At 30.1% G+C, this 13,474-nt stretch overlaps 1 protein-coding gene across 2 annotated transcripts in view; it reads left to right on the forward strand.

Annotated features, from left to right (window-relative positions):
• The window catches only part of LOC107436092 (LIM domain only protein 3), a 32,540-nt gene extending 20,075 nt beyond the window's left edge, over positions 1-12,465 (forward strand). The window contains exons 1-4 of one of the 2 annotated variants that reach the window (XM_016047662.3): positions 4,906-5,109; positions 6,593-6,850; positions 7,928-8,053; positions 10,267-12,465. In XM_016047662.3, the coding sequence (XP_015903148.1) occupies positions 6,600-6,850; positions 7,928-8,053; positions 10,267-10,477 (588 nt within the window). In that variant the 5' untranslated portion in view covers positions 4,906-5,109; positions 6,593-6,599 and the 3' untranslated portion in view covers positions 10,478-12,465. Of the gene's footprint in view, positions 1-4,905; positions 5,110-6,592; positions 6,851-7,927; positions 8,054-10,266 lie in introns of those variants that run through there. The other variant, XM_016047664.3, reaches the window with a different exon arrangement.
• The last annotated feature ends 1,009 nt before the right edge of the window (positions 12,466-13,474 follow it).

Genomic DNA, 13,474 nt, shown 5'->3' on the forward strand with positions numbered 1-13,474 from the left:
GATTACATATAGTCCTAATTTAACTTTAAGTTTTTTTTAAGTTCTTACGTTCTCTTAGTTAAGTTCCTACAGAAAGTATTTTTTAATTAAGATTTTGAATTCGAAAAAAGTTCTTCATTTAATACGTACTTCTTCTTGCTGTAAGAAATTATTAGGACTTGATAACTGACAAATAATTTAAATGTTTTGGAGGTTATTGAACATTTTTAAAAATTACCAAATTGACGAAAATTATCCAAATCAATGAATATAATTCTGAATTATTAAAAATTTTTATGAGCTCAGATAATGCTGCGTTAGAAAATGTTTTTTAAAAACTAAAAAAAATTAAGTCGCAAATAATTTTTATTTTTACAAAACTGTAAGAAAGTACTAGAAATGTGAAGTCAAAAAGGAAAAAAAAGTCCACGAGTAGTGATGTCATTTTTGACCCATAGAGCGTGATCCGGCCTCTTTGAAATTTAATCGCTCGCTAAAAAACAGCCTCTACAAGCAGGGATTTGAGGACACCGTGAATTTTATTGAAAGGTTCGATATGAATTGTTTTCATTCCAATTGAAACCCAAATCCTAATTTATTGGAACATTTCATCGCAAGACCCCATTGTTATTTCTTGATAAAAAATGAAAAAGAAGGAGCCACAACAATTCATTCTCCTGGACTCTTTTTTTTTCTTCCCCTCTCGCCAACAACACCTGAATGCCGCCAAAAGATTCTTTCTCGGGAATGAAGATTCTCCTGTCTCGTCTTCTTCTGGATGATCCATTTAATACCGGGGACAACCAACGTCTCCATTCCCCAAATGGACAGCCAGGAAAATTAATCCATCAAGTTGGCAAAGAGATGGGAAAACTGATGGAAAACTCCTATTTTCCGTCCTCAGCACTTAGGCGGACGACCCAAATTAAAAAGCAACCGTGAAAATTTACGAGTAGGTTAGCGAATGGGTTGAGAAGATGAGTTGCGAGAAGGGCTTTTAGCGAAGTAACTCTCCGAAATCGTCTACATTCTCATCTTCTGGAAATCCGGGAAAAGGAGTTCTCCTCTTTTAAGGAAAGAAAAGATTTAATGGTACTTTTGGGACGGACTACGCGATGCGGAGATTGGTACAGTTATTGGTTTTTGAAATGACTGTGTGAGGATTGCGGTTTATGAAACTCGAGTGTTTTTCTCGATCATATGCATTAAAGTTCGTAGCACAACATTTGATTTTTTACTCTGTTCTTTTTTTATTTATATTAATAAAAGAAAAAAAATTTTTACGTTTTAAGGGACTAATGAATAATGAAAGCTGAGTGGAAAATTTTCATGTGACTCAAAATACATAAAAAATATCATATATATAGTCAAAAATATAATAGTTAGCTCCTAAATGAAAATTATTGTAATAAATTTTTTTGTTGTACTTCCGTTACAAATATATTGGATTATCTGCAAAAACCTGTCAGAATATAAGTGCTGTAAATTAACTGGATTGATAGTACTTTCGGAATGTACTATAAAATACGGAGATTGGGAGAATGACAGTTAACAGAGCTCTTAATATTTTCCCGATGACTTGTATTCCGATGACTTGACTTTTAAGTTTGTAGCTTGAAATTGTATTATTTCCTGTAGGCTTCCTTATAGAGAGGCTTTAATTATAGAAAAAAAAAATACGAAATCGAAAACTAGGGTAGGTATTACATTAGTGGATTCTAAGAAATGTCATGGAAAATATTCCTTACTACCGATTCCTTAGTGGAACGTAGCTTAATAATCATATTTGATTAAAATATTTTTGTTTTATTTACTGTAAAAAAATATACCATCTTGTTAAAAACAGGTTGCAGCTATTTGTGTTTGAAATTAATAAGTGAATTGTGGTTTAAGAAATTCACTGTTATTTTTCAATGGAATTAAATTACTAAACACTTATTAAGAGCATAAATGTTTACAAGAGTCCAAAGTTTGTTTCTGAATTTCATGAAATATGTTTTTATAGTTAATTGAATGATTCATTTCGTTTTTTGAGATCGATTATGAGATTTGGTGTTTGATACAATTTAAATGTGCTGATAATAATTGAAAATGCACTTTTTTTTAATTATTTCTTGTCATATCAATGAAAATTATATAAAAAGCAATTTAAAATTGCAAATAATGAAAAATACACTTAAATATATTCGTTAATGTAAGATAATAACACACTATAAAAAATATTTTAAAAATTAAAAACATGACAGTATCTTTATGACTAAGTGTAAAAATAAATTTTATTTATAGTTATATTGTTATCTTCAAGAGATGCACAAGAGAAATAATAAGATGAATTATATTATATACCTTGTGATATTGTTATTGCATTATGCTTCTTTATTACTTTTTCCCAAAATTAATAGAAGATTATAGAATTTTAAAACCATATTTTAGTTTTTTCTTCAAGAAACGTTCCAAAAATAAAAATAAAAGAAATTAAGCTTCGCATTGTTTGACAATTTAAGCTTTCAGAAATATTTCTTAAGATAGTGGGATAGTGCAATTAAAAATAAATATCCATTTCAGTCGATTGGAATAAAATAAATTCTTTCCCGTTTTATGTTTTCAGAATGCAAAATTACTAATTAAATACTTTTATTTTCGGAAACGTTTTTTTTTTAAATGTAAATGCTATAAGTAAAGTGATTAAAATATTGCAATTAGAGCGTTAGTTATAGTAAGAATTTGGTATATAATATGCAATTTAGGTATTTGTCTCCTCATGAATGGGAAAATTATAATCTTTATTTTATTTTTCTAAGAGAATGTCTTTACCTTTCTTGTTCATAATGTACGAAAATTTTGCATTGAGAGCTTATTTAATATATGATAAATTATTCATTGTTTAGACTTATAGACAATTTAATTTTTGGCATTGTTTGCAGAATAGTTCCTTTCATCAATTTTCGTATTAATTTCAAAGTAATATTACTTTGTTAAATACTGAAAAAAAAAACCCTTTAAAAATATGAAAAATAAATCGAGTACGAAAAATATTTTTAGCGTATAATCAGAAATCGAAATCATACTATGCACCTTTGATTGCAGTGTTATTTTTATCTGTAAATAAATTTTATTGCAGTCAGGTTTCAGTGAATAACGCTTAATAACATAAAAAACAATCATTGATATTTCTTTTTTCTTGTTAAATTGAAAATTCAATACTGTTAAAAGCTAAAATGAAGAGTAACTGCAGATAAAGAACTTTTGAATTCTAGTGTAATTACAATGAATAAAATTGTTTCTTTTGCATCCAGTTTTTTAGATTTACCAATTAATAGTTATCACAAACAGTCCAAACTTTAAATTCTCATTTGCCAGACATTTTAATAGATGTGTATTCTGGGATGCACATTTCATTGCACATTTGGAAGCAGTAACAAGAAGACATCAGGATTTAGTTATTAGTGTGTTAAGCAGTGTTTGAACTCTAACTTTCTTAAATAAAACGGACCATTTGAGTTAATTTAAGTAAAAACGTATTAATCAGCTAAATTTTATGATTCAAGCACTCATATAGCTTTCATAAAGCTATGAGTGAAATCGAATAACACCGCACACGAGAATCATTCCATCTTTGGCATTTATTTGCTTAACAATGCAAGTATTCAACAATTTGTCCAAACTTCTGCGCATTTTTTTAAAATCTTTCTTGACATTCTATCTGTTAAAACGATATACAAGATGTTTCGCACATATTGACATCTAAAATTGTGCACATTAAGGGTCACAAATAAGTAAATTAGAATTAAAAAGAGAGAAAGACTATTAACGTTTTAAAATTTGGACAAATCACTTTAGAAACCAATAAAAGCAAAAGTGGGATTAGAATAATTTAAAACGTATTTATTTGGGGTGACGCATGCATTCCTATCACACTCTGTAAAATCAAGTGGGTTTCATGATGATTTAAACCTTTCGTTTCATTTCTTGACTTCAATAATGTTTAGTTAAGATTTGAAAAAAAATTTTTCTTCCATCAGCCCAAGTCCATATTTTTCAAGGACATAAAGTACATCATAAAAGAATGAAACAAAATTGTTTTATAAACATTATAATTTATATTTATCTACATATTTATCAATTTTTTATAATTTATTTTTATTTTTTTACCTTTATTTTTAAAACAGCATCGACGATGGAAAATAATGTTCCACATCGCCTCTAGAAAGAAAGAAAAAAAAAAGTTACCACGCTGCAAGAATTTCCAATTACACTAACTGGCGTGTTCAAAATTTTTAAATCAAATATCAGAATCCCGTCTCATCTTCTAAATTTGTCAGTTCTCTAGAGATGGCGATTACTTAAGTGTTTTGGCGCGTCCGAGCAATCGCCAAAACCGCAAGTAGATTAATCACGAAAATGAGATTTCCGTATCTCAAACCGCTTTGCTCAGAGAGATGGAAAATCGAATTTCTGATCCGACACGAAGGGGTTGAAGGAGAGGAGTCTCCTTCCTTAACTGGGGCATTCGGAGAATCAGCTCGCCTTTTCCAAAAGCCCCACTTACACCGCTATCGACGGAATAGGCTCATCAAGTAAATTATGAACGATATTCAATTACAAGAGGATACGTAAAACGCCACTTCGCTCCCCAATCCCATACGTTTAATGGTTTAACATAAATTACATTTTATTGGACTTATGAAAATTTAATTCCCTTTTGCGCTCTTCTGTCTCTTTTCTGGTTGGCGTTTCATGAATATCTAATGGCCAATCTGTATAATGGTAATTTCGTACCGAAGGATTCCCAATGTCCTTAAAAAGCCCTGGTATTTTTCGACTGGTGGTGGCGGCGGAGTGATGGTGTGGGGATGGCTTTTATGAAGATTACAGTGGCCTCTCTGTGTTTTGATGTGGTTAACTTAAAAGCTGGCGTGTGTTTCGGGGCGGATGTGAGTACATGTGGCGGCCGGATGTTCCGGCTAATGGTCGCGTCTGAAAGATTAACTTCTGCTGGTTTGGTCTGCACTGGCTGCATTAATGCAAATTGCTGTTACTTTGGGAGAGTGAGCAGATGAATTTCTGTTATGCAGGCAGCGAATTGAATTTGTTAGAAGGGACCGTCAACTTGTGACTTCAAAATGCCAGGTTGGACATTTTTTTTTCCTATGACACTCAGTTTTATGTCGGATGAAACCTTCATTTTTTTTTGAGGTATGACTCGTGAAAAATATTGGATTATTCTTCATAATCTAATTTATTTCTTAAATAGCTGAAAAAATTTTAAAAAATCTTATATGGGTTTTACATTGAGTTGGTCTGACTGATAATTTGGTTGGACTTTCAGTTTTAAACGTTATTACTTTATTCTTTTACTTACTTAGGTTTTATATTGAGCTGGTCTAGCTGATAGTTTGCAGAGGCTTTCACTGGAACGTTATTAATTTTGGTGATTCTTCTACATTAGTTCTCTGTTGAGCTGGTTTAGCTGATAGTTTGCATAATCTTCCATTGAGGCGTACTTAATTTTGTTGATTCTCGTACATTTGTTTTCTATTAAGCTGATTTAGCTGATAGTTTGCATAAGCTTCCGTCAATTTTATTGAGTTCAATCGATTCCCGATTGTTATTAGTTTTGTGTACGTTTGGAGCTGAAACTCAACAATTCTAATGTTTTGCTATTGAAATGCACTTATTTGAAGGGAACACGCTTTGCTTATTACATTTTTAGCTCTTCCAGGGGTAATGTAATGAAAACTATTACATTTACTTTTGACAATAATACAAACCACTAAAATAGTAATAGTTTTATTTCTTAACCTACACGAGTTTTAATCAACAACTTTTCATTTAGAAAGAGATGTGTATATACATATAAAACAAATCGATTCATCGTGGACATGCCTGCAATAATCATACTTCTTATGGTTTTTCTTAACTAAATATTTGGATTAAATTTTTCTGTCTCCAAAGGTTTCAAGGAAGTCTGCATTATTATCTGAAGGTTTTAAGTGTGTAGTAAATTTTTGAAAACGAATTACGTACAAACATTTTTTTAGCGAAAATTTAACAAATGAGTTACATTGTTTTCTGATTAAAAAGTGAAGAAAATGTTAAAAATATAAGTCTTCGTCATAGACATGTTCAAGTATATAATTGAAAGTTTATAATTGAGTATGTAATTGAAACTGAGACCATTTCCGAAGTCTTTGAACATCTGGGTTTGTTTTGATGAACATCTCAAAAACCCAAAATGTAAATGACTCATAAACTTTTTCTACCCATATAAGTGAGTCTACCCATAAACTACCCATAAGCGTATTTTCTATCGGGTAAGATTAACACATTATACACATGACGCTACCGAGTTTACACGTGCATAATACATGATACTACGCACAAATACTACTGAGTTTAACACATTATTTAAATATTTATTGACGTTATAAAAACGACGATACCCTTAAAATTTTATTTTACTGTAATCATTTTAAATGTCTGCGCATTCCATAGGAATTTTTCGAAATCTTCTCCTGTAATTTCACTTTCTTCTTTCCAATCTTCGTAAAGATGTAATGATTTTTTTTCTTCAAATGTATCTACAATTTCATTCCCCCCTCTTTTTTTTCAGTCTTTGGATGGAGGTAAAGAGCGAAATTGTACAGCAGAGGCCAGCAATGGGGTTCTCCACAACCGGCGGTTCTTGTGGTCAAGCCAGCTGTGCTGCCTGCCAGAAACCTATTCGTGAGAGGTACCTGCTGAAAGCATTGGATCAGTATTGGCATGAAGATTGCCTCAAGTGCACTTGCTGTGATTGCAGATTGGGAGAAGTGGGCTCAACTCTCTTCACCAAAGCTAACCTCATCCTTTGTAAAAGAGACTACCTAAGGTAAGCTGTGAAATATCCGAACCTATAATTAAAATTTGTGACTCGTTACCGCGAGAGGTTCTCTCAGGAGAGGAAGCACAGGTCAGCACCAGCTCGGTGGTTGAGAGACCCCGACAGATCCAAATTTAAAAATATATATGAACTTGATGGCAACAACCGTACATCAAAATTAGAAGCTAGAAAGGTTACGAAAAGAGCCGTGGTGGCTTAGGGGATAGAGCACTCGCCTCCCAATGAGGTGACCCGGGTTCGACCCCAGCGATAGCTGGCAGATTCGGATTCCACACCCGGCTCGCACCGTCCACAGTGCTGACGTAAAATATCCTCAATGGTAGACGGATCATCGGTTAAAGTTCCTTGCCGTCAGTATAACCGTAGTAGGATTTTGGGGTTTTCCGCGTCCAAAAAAAAAAAACGCAAATGTGGGCTAGTTCAATCAAAAAGTCCTCCTTGAAGACAAATTTCTCTCAATATACTTGATTCTAGTTCCCTGGTCTTCTAGATAGGGTTCAAAATTACAAGGCTGGGGAGTTGAACATAAGTTGCCGTAGACTCAAAATTTTATGTCGGCTGTTCAACGATTGTCATAAAAAAAAATTACGAAAGAATCCTGGTGAAATGCTTTTTTCAGGTTAATATGCCTAAATTTAAAATCAATCTGAAGTTCGGTAAGAATTTTGGTTTGCAGGCCTGGTGGGGTTAAAAGATCATTATAAAAACCAAGTACCTCTTGGAAAAACCTCTATCTAATGGCAAATAATTACAGAAATAAAAAAATAAATACATAAGAAACAAGCGCAAAATAGTACAGAGTAACATTTTCAGAGTGGTTCGGTCAGCAAAAAAATTAAAAAACATATTAAAGAAAATAAATTAAAAAAAAACAACTCTGGTCATTTGTGGCCATAGATGGAGCCACTAGAAAATAAAAGCACTCGCACCCTTTGCCATATTGGCCTGCGACGACAACAGCATTAATTCATAGTAATCATTATTGTTCATAAAATCTTTAATGCATAAAATAAGTAAACAATTGTAACTATTTAATAGATTTTTAATGAGCAATGACTGTTTCAGATTATTTGGCACAACGGGCATGTGTTCGGCGTGTAACAAAACTATTCCAGCTTTCGAGATGGTGATGAAGGCGAAAGGAAATGTTTACCATCTGGAATGCTTTGCTTGCCAACAGTGCAATCACAGGTAAGGATATATTTTTGATGATTATATTTCCTTATGCTATATCAGTATAGTTTTGTTTTAAACAAAACTGATGAAACGTACTTGAGTTCAGAACGCAAATTTCCTCCATACTTTCTGTCGATACAACTCATATAGTTGTACTCAATTATCAAATATTTGTTGGGAATGAGATTGGGTGAAGTGAAACAAAATAAAAAGAAAATCAGATTGAAAGGATTAATATATATTTATTTTTTTTTTACGAAAAATGAAATGATTAGGTCAAAATTTGTCTTAAAAATTATTTTCTTAAATTTAATAATTTAAATTTTTTCTTAAGATTTGATAATTTTACGAAAATTTATTTCAAAACTGTAAGCATTTATTTAAAATATATTAATATTATGACAATTTACTAAACTTATGAAATATAAATGCAAACAAGTACCATATTTATGGAAATTTTATAAATATTCAACATAATTATAATTGTTTTGTAACAATTAAGGATAATCATAAAAATTGAAAAAAATTATAGGAGTGTTATATTTTTTTCAAAGTTATGTTTTTTCAAAGTTTTGGGAATCTTCATTAAAATAATGAAATTTCAGGAAAGTATATTGAAGTAATAAAAAAAAAATTCATTTTGTATTGAGAATTTTGAATTTAATTTTGAAATTTAATAAAGTAAATTTCTTATAAGCAATGAGCAGAAAAGTGTGCTCTATCCTAAGGAATTAGACAAAATTGTTCTGATGTATATTGTTCCACTTTAGCTTTTTCTGTTCTATTTTCTATCTTCTATTTCGTGGTCTTCTGTAATTTCGTCCATTAAAAAAAACTTAACGTTTAATATGCACAAAATGTTTGGTAGCAGAACAGTTTTTTTAATAAATTGGAATTAATAATTTTCTTATTTACACGTTATCTTTTAATTTTTCATTTTTATTTCTTTTTTGACTTATCCTTTTTCGACAACTGTTTCTTCTTTCTGGACTAATACGATAATCGGCGATTATTCACAACACTATGATTGTATAGAAACGACGTTTCTGTGATTTAAAATAATCGAGATTCAGAGTTAAAATAGAAATCAGTAACTTTGAACTTCAATTTGAATCAAAAAGCAATTATGATTTCTGTTTCTGTGTAGATCTTGCATTGTGAACAATGATATGATGTTGAACTTTAATTTGAATCAAAAAGCAATTATGATTTATGTTTCAAGTAGAACTTGCATTATGAACAATGATATGATGGTAGCCGTTACATCCAATGAATGATGATATCAGCTATAAGCAATGCTATAATGGTTGCAAGTATAACGAATAAATGACAATGTTAGTTATGACCAATGATATGATTAGTTCCAGCTATAAACAATAAACCATGATATCAAACATATAATCATTTTTATACTCTGTAAGTTAAGAAAAAACCATTTTCTCTACGGAGAGAGCTTGTTAACATCTAAGTGTGCAAACGACGTTGCACTGCCTACTTTTTGCTCGATTTCTTGAATTATGTGAAGCGAGGAAAATAAAACTTATTGAATAATCAATTAACAAGTAATAATAATTAATAAAAATGAGATCTAAAAATCTTAACAAATATACGCCTTTCTGCTCGCACTAAAAAAACCGATGTAAGAATAGTAAATATTGTTTCTTGCAGACGATTTTCCTCTACAGTGAAAAAGTAGAAGTTCTTATCTCGCATTTGATTTGTTAAGGGCATGCAAGCATCAGGCGTTTGTCATTTTTAGCTGTCCAATCAATTCTATGCTTTTGCTACGACATATAGTTGTTTGACTTCAATTGGACTTCAAAACTATAATCTTTTTTTGGGCTATGCATGTCGTGAAAGATAGCTGAAATTAAATTTCTGTTAAACGTATTTAACTTTTAAAATGCTTTTAAATTGTTTTGAAAGCATGTTTGTACACTTTGATAACGAAATAAAGCTGAACGATATGCAGTCGAGGATGATTACTTAAATCGTATACCACAATGGTCTTTTCTGAACTTGCAACGCAATATTTAAACGAAACATTCTCTTCTTAAAGAACAATTTCTAGGATAAACTACCCATCATTTTTAAAAATGAACCATTGACATTATTAACATAGGTGAATTCTTGTCTAAAGGAAACACAAAGTTCTATTTTAACTGATTGTATTAAGTTGTTGAAATTTTTAAAAAAGCAAGTGAATCATTTCTTGTCCTTATTTTTAGGTTCTGCGTCGGAGATCGGTTTTACCTCTACGACAACAAAATTCTGTGTGAATACGATTATGAAGAACGTGTTCTGTTTGCATCTCTGCCCTTCACATCCCAGGGGTTAGCCCAACTGAAAAGGCAGGCACAACAAATGACAGAAACTGGAGTCAGAGATGATGGTTCCAGTGGTTATGGTAGTGGTGATTCGCCATATGATGGACGGTAGTAGTTTGCTTCAGTTCAGATAAAAAAAGAAAAAGCGAGTCTGCTGATCGTTTTATGCGAGTCATGTAATCGCCATTTTGAAAGAACTTTTCGAAAGAAAAAATATTCCTGCGGCTAGTCCAAATCAAATTATTCTGAGTGAATGAAGTTTATTCAGTGTAAATAAATGACTCATCCCGAATAAATTTGAGCGAATGAAATAGTGAATGAATGTGAATGAATGACATGATTCGAATGAACATATGTGATTGAAGTATACTTACATGAAACTGAATGAATAATGCATTTCAGTTGAATTTGTATGAATGAAATGTTCTCAGATGAATGTGTCATAATGTGTTCAAATATTAATACGAATGTGAATGAATGGCAAATTTTAAATGAATTTGTGTGAATGAATTATATTCATATAAATGGGTCTGAATGATGCATCTATGAAGATCTCTTATCTTCCACGTCTCTAGTGAAAGTGTGTATATAAAAGATGTAAAGAATGTAAAGCACCGTGGTGAATTGGATTTATAAAGATAAAGAAGTCAGTGTGAGAATTTTTCACTTACCATACATGTAGTCTTCGAGTTTGTGTTCAAGTGCAATCTGTTGTTTTATTGTGTTTAAAGTTTGTTTTATTGTGTTTAAAGTTTGTTTTATTGTGTTTGTTTCTTATGATTTAATGTATGTGTTCATGTATTTTTATTTTTATTAATCAAATTATTATTATTCAAATATAAATAAGTCTGACTGATCATGCTAGTATAAATAGGGACAAATATCTATGAAGTCATATTTAATTTAAAATATATATGCATAATTTAAAGTATAAATATTTTATTCATTTGAATAACGTTTTAATTGCAATTTCATATGTATTTTTCCTAGTTCTCATAGATGACATAATGGTGAAGCAATATTTTTAGTTTTTCTTAGACTGTACTGAAGTATGTATGTATTATTTATGTGTTGAAGCAATTGCAATACTTTTGATAAGTAAGCATCCAAACAAACTGAATTGTTTAAATTCAAATAAGTGCCGGGCGTTGCAATAATTAAAATTCACATACGAAAAGGTTAAAAATATAACTTGGTGAATGAAAGTTTGTTAATAAAAAAATGTTTAACGCTTCTGTATCAATTTTTATAACAACTCATTAAAAAGTATAATACATACCACCACAAAAAATCATACATTTAAGATTTTTTAAAAATTATTAAATTTTTAAATGCTGCTTATGATTTAAAAAATTTTCGCATTGTTTAATATTTTTTAATTGAATTCTTTTTTTAACTTTATGTTCTAATAATTCAATTTAAAAACGTTGTAGCTTTCGATGATGTTTCAAATAATGCAATGGTAACGATTTACATTTCTTTAATAAAGCTCTTTTTTCTTTATCTATTGTGATAAAAACATAATAACTACCAAAGGAATTTTAAGTGAATGAAGACATACTATAAAATTACAAGGATTTCTTAATTCAATCGCTAGTTTAGTCAAAGCATTATTTCGTTTTCACAACTTATTTTCAATTTTTAACTTAAAATTTAAACATAAATTTTTGTAAATTATGGAGTTGGTAATTTTTTTTTGTTGGTATTCATTATATAAAATAAACCTTTTAAAAGGCATAAAAGATAAGATTCTTAAAGCTTCACTGTAACTTGTTCATTTTTGCTTTAGAGAGTACATCAAAATATGTTTTTATGCAAGTCAAAATTTTTTTTTATCTACTACGTTGAAATATCCAATATGTACAGAAGTATTTTGTGCCATACTTGTACAGATATTTGCCATAAAGTTGATGTAAATGATGGCTACATTTAGCGCTAATGTTTGTATTGTTGTTTGTAAATAATGAAAAATTTGCTTGTACATTGAAATTATGTATATTCAAAATTATCAAACAAGTTTTTTGTTGATTGTATAGTTTTAGATTGTGAATACAATTTCTGTACATTAATGTACAATTAATAAATATTGTTGCCAATAAATTGCGTCATTTATTTTTAAGTTAAACTTCATGCACAATTAAAGATTTATACAAGAATATTTTTGTGCAATAAATGATAAAAAGATAAGATTTATTATTAGAAAAATTAACTTAGGTAATTTACAATTAAATAAAATTTAGTTAAGTAAATTAGGTTATTATATTAAATAAGACGCATTTTAGTGAAAGAAAGTATTAGATTTTTCAAGTTAAAAAAATTATTATTGGATCCATTGCTTGAGATTGATTAATACATAGATAAGAAGAAAACGAATTCTTATAGCATATCGACTAAATGATAGTACAATTGCAAGTATTTTAGCAAAACCAATTTTTTAAAAATTATTTTGAAAGCATTTATTATCATCTTCTAAAAAAATATTTAAAAAAAAATGTACAACCTGTGTATGTTAGCTGGAAAAGAACCTTCTACAAAAAGTTTTTAAAGAAATTACAGCCTGTGTAAGTTAGCTGAAATGGAACCTTCTAAAAAAAGATAAAAACATTATACAACCTGTGTAAGTTAGTTGAAAAGGAACCTTCAAAAAAAAAAAAGAAGGATGAAAAAAAGTGTACAACCTGTGTAAGTTAGCTGAAAAGGAACCTTAAAAAAAAAAAGAAAAAAAAAGGATTAAAAAATGTACAACCAGTGTAAGTTAGCTGAAAAGGAACCTTCTTAAAAAGATTAAAAAAATATATACAACCTGTGTAATTTAGCTGAAAAGGAACCTTAAAAAAAAGAAAGATAAAAGAAATGTGCAACCTGTGTAAGTTAGCAGAAAAGGAATCAAATATCTAATCACTAGAAAAGGTCCAGAAAAAATTCTCAACAATGATACTCCGATAAAAATAGCTTTTTATTAAGTTTTCATCATTTTGGGAGGTGATCCCTAATCATTTTTGTAGGAGACATTTTGGGTGGAGTGGATTGGGTCAACGGATCGCCAAAAACGGTATCCATCAGAAAACAAAAACAGTCGCAGGGCTCAGCAGATATTCAAAAGAATAAC

The sequence above is a fragment of the Parasteatoda tepidariorum genome, chromosome 3 (genome assembly GCF_043381705.1).
Source record: "Parasteatoda tepidariorum isolate YZ-2023 chromosome 3, CAS_Ptep_4.0, whole genome shotgun sequence".
Lineage (NCBI taxonomy): Eukaryota > Metazoa > Arthropoda > Arachnida > Araneae > Theridiidae > Parasteatoda > Parasteatoda tepidariorum.